Source organism: Mustela nivalis, assembly GCF_964662115.1.
Source record: "Mustela nivalis genome assembly, contig: HAP1_SCAFFOLD_53, whole genome shotgun sequence".
In the NCBI taxonomy this organism is placed as follows: domain Eukaryota; kingdom Metazoa; phylum Chordata; class Mammalia; order Carnivora; family Mustelidae; genus Mustela; species Mustela nivalis.
This window is the reverse complement of record NW_028136539.1, coordinates 1,840,868-1,847,414: the sequence shown is the minus strand read 5'-3', so window position 1 is coordinate 1,847,414 and position 6,547 is coordinate 1,840,868. Positions and strand designations below refer to the sequence as shown.

Below are 6,547 nucleotides of genomic sequence, written 5' to 3'. Positions count from 1 at the left end.
AAGTTCATTCAGAAAATCTACTATTAAAGAAGTCAGTATGACACAGTGTTAAGATATCAAAAGAAATGAAATCTTGCCATTTGCGACAACATGGATGGAACTAGAGCGTATCATGCTTAGCGAAATAAGTCAAGCAGAGAAAGACAACTATCATATGATCTCCCTGATATGAGGAAGTGGTGATGCAACATGGGGGCTTTAGTGGGTAGGAGAAGAATAAATGAAACAAGATGGGATTGGGAGGGAGACAAACCATAAGTGACTCTTAATCTCACAAAACAAAATGAGGGTTGCTGGGGGGAGGGGGTTTGGGAGAAGGGGGTGTGATTATGGACATTTGGGAGGGTATGTGCTTTCGTGAGTGCTGTGAAGTGTGTAAACCTGGTGATTCACAGACCTGTACCCCTGGGGATAAAAATATATGTTTATAAAAAATAAAAAGTTAAAAAAAAAAAAAAGATTTGAGCATGTACTTTACAGAAAGGGTAATCCAAATGGCCACTCATATATAAAAACTGTTTATCTTTATTATGAATCTGGAATTAAATTAAATTAAATTAAAAATAAATTAAAACCTAAAATGACATACTATTACACACTTACCATATTGGGCAACAGTAAAATTGCCTTGCAAGAATGTGAAAGAATGAAAGTGCCCATAATAAAAACATTTGAGGTAAGTTGGACAATATTTAGAAAACTTAAAAATAAAAATAAAAATTTGGTCCATTCCTAGAAATACAACATGGAACTAAATGAATATTTTCACCAGGATATGCAAACAGATGATTATAGCTATTTCATTCATAACGGCAGATCAGTAGTGGTCTATTTGCACAATGTTACATTAAATAAGAGAGAATATTAACAAACTGGGAGGAGGGGCTAGGTTGTTATCAGAAACAGATCTTCTATGGTGCTGATTATGTTCTATTTCTCAAAATCTTTAAGTTAAAAAAGTTTTCAAATTTATATCTAGATAGATAGATGATAGATAGACAGATATCCCAGAAGCTGCAATGCTAGGCTAAGACCAGGCTTTAAAGGGCTTTTCTATACTCTACTAAATACTTGAAACCATTCATTATATCATAGCTCAGTGTTCAAATCTCCATTTGTTTCCTCAGGTTCCTAATATTTACCTTAAGGTGACCTGATTCAGACTTTTGATCACCTTTGTCTAAATATTTCTATTTTAACAAAGTCCTTTTTAACACTGAGAGACTAAAACTTAGAAAAATACTCTGATTGTTATCTCACTAGGGTGGAAAATATATAGTTACCCATTAACTAATGATATCCATGTCTACATTAGATCCGTGGCATTTTTAATTCTTGGGAGCTTTTGGTTAAATGAAATTTTTAAGCTTCCTTTAAAGGAAGCTTTAAGCCATCACCACATGAATAAAATTAAAGAACCAAATGAAAACAGGCCAAGTATTTACAGAGTAATAGAATGTGCAGTGGAAAGAGTACAATTCTGAAATCATAAAGCCTAAATTAGTGTGATGCATTTTTGCTACCCATGTAATCATAAACCAGTTATCTAAATGTGTTAGCCTCAGTTTTTTCACCCATGAAATGGTGATGATAATACTTATTATGCAGCGTTGTTGTGTGGATGTGATGAAGCATGGAGCATGAGAGTCTCATATTCCATGCTAAAATGATAGCTATTTTTATACTTATAATAATTCTAGTAATAGTAATTAAATTGTTCAAAATGGTAATATTCATTTATATTGAGGCATTGTATTGACTATTATTAGACACATTTACCAACATAAATTTCATTTTACTTTACCCCCTCTGAGGATATATATTCCCTAATTCAATATGAATCTCCTTATGAATAATAATTATCATAATAAATATGCTGATTTTTCTTCTATTTGTTTTTTTTTTTTTTTTTTTTTTTTTTTTTTTCAGAGCTTTTATATTTGAGTTTATTCTTCATTTAACTTTTAAAACACTACTATAGTTGAATATTAAAACAAAAACAATAGCAAGTAGTGAGCTATGATTATAGTCCTTCACTCATTCACTACTGCACATAAAATGCCAGCAGTGTTATTCACTGGCCCCATTAAGAGGTCTGACACTGAACACCACCCCTGGGATGATGTTCATCATCCTCATATGCTTCCCCATTGTAATGGCGCCGTCTTTCCTGATTTGGATCAAAGTCCACCAGTTCTACCTGGTCCATTTCATCAGTCTCTTCTACTTCCTTCCTCTCAGGTAGGAGTTTTTCCAGCAAAGAGAGTTTATCAGGAGACAGAAAGCCATTCTCAGGAAAATTTACCTTAAATTCGATGATGAGGCGACCCTTCTCATATGGCCTACGATAAATTGGCATGCCTTCATTTAGCACACACTTGATATCTCCATGCTTGACAATTTGACCTGGATGAGAGGTGATGACAATGGTTCGGTTGTCAAGAGTAGATATTGGCTTTTGAAAACCGCACAGTGCTTCAACCAGCTGTATGTCCATACACATGAAAAGGTCTTCTCCTCGCCGAGTAAAAACAGCATGATCCTTCTGATCTAAAACAATGATAATATCTCCTGGTTCCAGTCCTGGTTCTTGGTCTCCCTCACCATGGAATGTTATCTTCTGGCCATCTTTCATGCCTTTGTCAATATGAACTTCTAGAATCTTCTTCTCTCGAACTATCTTCCTTCCATTGCAGCTTTTACATCTATCTTTAGGACTGATCCGTTCCCCATGGCCCTGGCACTCCATGCACACAGACTGAATTTGCTGAACCATTCCAGGTCCTATCTGATGAATTCTTATTTGCATTCCAGTACCTCGGCAATTGGGACAACACTCAACTGCTCCTTTCTTACCACCTCGGCCTTCACATTTATCGCAAATCACATTCTTTTGCAGAGCTAGTTTTCTTGTTGCACCGTTATATAAATCTTCTAAGGTTACTGAGAGCTGATGCACAACATTTTTACCTCTCCTTTCTCTCTGCATTCTTCCTCCTCCTCCAAAAAACATATCAAAGATGTCCATGGGGGAGCCAAAACCACCACCAGCTCCACCTTCTTTAATTGCCTGTTCACCTCCTTTGTCATATAATTCCCTTTTCTTTGCATCAGAGAGTACTTCATAAGCTTGAGAAATCTGTTTAAACTTCTCTCCTTCATTTGGATTCTTATCAGGGTGGTACTTCAAAGCCAGTTTCCTGTAGGCCTTTTTCAGTTCTTCTTGGGTGGCATTGGGTTTGACCCCCAAAACATCATAATAAGTGGTTTCTTTCACCATTTTCTACAGCCGGTGAGAGGGCCGAGGCCGATGTGGGGGAGCGGGAATGAGCGCGTTGCTGGGCGCAGCTCGGGTAGCCGCCGCTCCTCCGCGTCTCACCGAGCGTTCTGGAAAGTTCCTTCTATTTGTTTTTAAGGAGGTATCCTTTACTGTTGAACATAAAGAAACTTAAGCAAGTCTGTCTTATTCAAACTTTGCATGCTGCTTTCTTATGAAACTAGATTATAGAGTTGTATGAAATAAATTCATGCAGTTAAGACATTGATGTTTGGAACACTGGGTGGTCAGTTTAGTATTTTAAAAGAAGATATTAAATTTAAACCTTAAAACTGAGCTCTTTCAGCCTTTTTTATAGACCATCCTTCATGCTTCATAAGTACTCCTCCATTGTAAACTAAGTAATAGTTTTTGTCACAGTGTATATACCAAAAATGGATTTTATATTCTATTATTTCAGAGTTAGTTGCAGTTTCTACTGCCTTACTTCCTTTTTTGAAAAATAGATTAATTCTACAAAAAGTTTTTTCCAGCTTTATTGAAAAAAATCGACATATTTGTAAATTTAAGAAATGATTTCTTATAACATTGCAAACTTTTAACATTGTGTAAATTTTGTACAATTTGATAAATTGGTATACATCTTTATTGCAATATAATCTACACAAAAATGTTAATACATCTACTATCTCGTATAGTTGCCACTGTTTTTTATGCATGTATCGTAAGGAATTTTAAGATCTACTCTCTTAGCAACTTTTATGTATATAGTATAGTAGAGATAAACTTCAGAGGTCTTGTGGGTTTTGTTCCAGACTGCCTCAATAAAGTGATTATCTCAATAAACTAAGTCAAATTATTATATTTTTTGGTTTCCCAGTGCATATAAAAAATTATGTTTCCCAGTGCATATAAAAAATAAAAACTATACTGCACTGTTCAAAAGCATTATGTTTTTAAAGAAAATCAATGTATATACCTTAAGTACACTAGTTCTGAGTTTTCAGTGGGTCATAATTACTGATCACAGATCACCATAACAAATACAATAATAATGAAAAAACTTGATATATTGCAAGAATTACCAACATGTGACAAAGAGACACAAAATGAACAAATGTTGTTAGAAAAATGGTGGCAGCAGACCTCTTTTATACAAGATTGCTATAAACTTTCAACTTGTAAGAATGTGATATATGCAAAGTTTATTAAAGGGAAGCACAATAAAAAAAAGTATGTATATCTTATTAACTATGATCATCATGCTGTACATTAGATCCCCAGAACTTTTTCATATTATAGTTGCAAGTTTGCACCCTTTGACCATCTTACTCCACCCCAGGTTCACCCCTTGTCAACTCAACTCTAAGTTTCCATTAGTTTTCCTTTTCCTCAGATTCTGTATGTAAGGGATATCATAATACATAAATTAAAAAAATATATAAAATCTTTGAAATATTTCACTTAGAATAATACCTTCAAGATCCATCCATGCTGTTGTAAATGGCAGTATTTCTTAATTTTTCATGGTTAAGTAGTATTCCGTAGTATATATTTACCATACTTATTTTACTCATTCATCCATTAATGGATACTGAAGTTATTTCCATCTCTTGCTTAGAGTTAATAATTTTATAATAAACATAAGAGTGCAGATATGTCTTTGAACAGTGAACTTCGTTTTCTTTAGATAGATACCTAGAAGTGGGATTACTGAATCATATGGTAATTTTACTTTTAATAATATGAATAATCTCCATACTGTTTTCCATACAAATTTATATCCCTATTACAGTGCATAAGTTCCCCGTTTTCCCCAATATTTACCAAAATTGGTTAGTTTCAATTTTTTGGTAGTATATATTCTAATATCTTGCTGTGTTTTTCAGAGGTAAACAACAACAACAACAACATAAGGACTTTGCCCTGAGATTTTTACGTTGAGCACTTTTTAATGCTCCTGTTGGTCATTTATATAACTTTTTTGAAAAAAAAGTCTATTGAGATCCTTTTGCTATTTTTTTAATCATATATTTTTTTCTATTTGTATCTGTTGGTTATTAACCTCTTTTCAGATATAAGATTCGTAAGTATTTTCTTACATTCTGTGGATTGTGTTTTCATTCTCTCTCCCTTTTTTTGGCAATGCAGAAACGTTAGTTTGATGTAATACCATTTATTTATTTTTGCTTTTTTTGCTTGTGTTTTTGGTCTGGTATCCAAAAAACTATTGGCAAGACCAATGTCAAGGAGAATTTTTCCTATGTTTTCCTTTAGGAAATTTAGTTTCATGCATCACCTTTAAGTCTTTAATCTATTTCAAGTTCAGACTTATGAGTGATATAAGGTTCCCTTTTCATACTGTTTATGTGACTATTCAGTTTTAAATATCATTTATTGAACAGACTATCTTTCCCCATTACATATGTTGGCCCCTGTCAAATATTAGGTGACTGTATGAAAGGATTTATTTCTGGACTCTCAATTCTGTTCTACTTGTTTATTGGTCTGTTTTTATGCCAGTATACTTTATTGTTTTGAGCATGAGGGCTTTGTAGTATAGTTTCAAATCAAGAAGTGTAATCTCCCTTCTTCATTCTTTCTCAGAACTGCTTTGATTATTTGTTGTCTTTCATGGTCTCATATAAACTTTAGGATTCTTTACTTACTTCTGTAAAACAATAATATTGGGGTTTTTTTTAAGATTTTTAATTTATTTATTTGACAGAGAGAGATGACAAGCAGGCAGAGAGGCAGGCAGAGAGAGAAGAGGAAGCAGGCTTCCTGCTGAGCAGAGAGCCTGATGCGTGGCTTGATCCCAGGACCCTGGGATCATGACCAGAGCTGAAGGCAGCGGCTTAACCCACTGAGCCAACCACGCGCCCCTAACATTGGATTTTTGATAGGAATTGGATTTACAGATGGTTTCGGTAGTATGGACATTTTAACAATGTTATTCTTACCATTCATAAATATGAGCTATCTTTCCATTTCTGTCACCTTCAATTTCTTTATCAATGTCATAGTTTATGGAGTACAGATCTTTCATCTTCTTAGTTAAATCTATTCCTAAGTATTTTATTATTTTTGATACTATTGTGAATTAGATTGTTTTCTTTATTTTTTCAGATAGTTCATCATTAGAATGTTAAAATGCTCCTGTCTTGTGCTTACTTTGGCAGCACATATACTAAAATTGGAATGGTGCAGAGAAGATTAGCGTGATCACTGAACAAGGATGACATGACAAACTGGGAAGCAGTCCATAAA

The 6,547-nt window shown here is 34.0% G+C and overlaps 1 protein-coding gene across 1 annotated transcript; it reads right to left on the bottom strand.

Moving 5' to 3' along the window:
• Positions 1-1,880: 1,880 nt before the first annotated feature.
• On the bottom strand, positions 1,881-3,394 carry LOC309856982 (dnaJ homolog subfamily A member 1). Its single transcript, XM_082749920.1, has one exon. The coding sequence runs from the start codon at positions 3,278-3,280 to the stop codon at positions 2,087-2,089; it is 1,194 nt and encodes a 397-aa protein (XP_082606046.1). The 5' UTR covers positions 3,281-3,394; the 3' UTR covers positions 1,881-2,086.
• Positions 3,395-6,547: the final 3,153 nt, after the last annotated feature.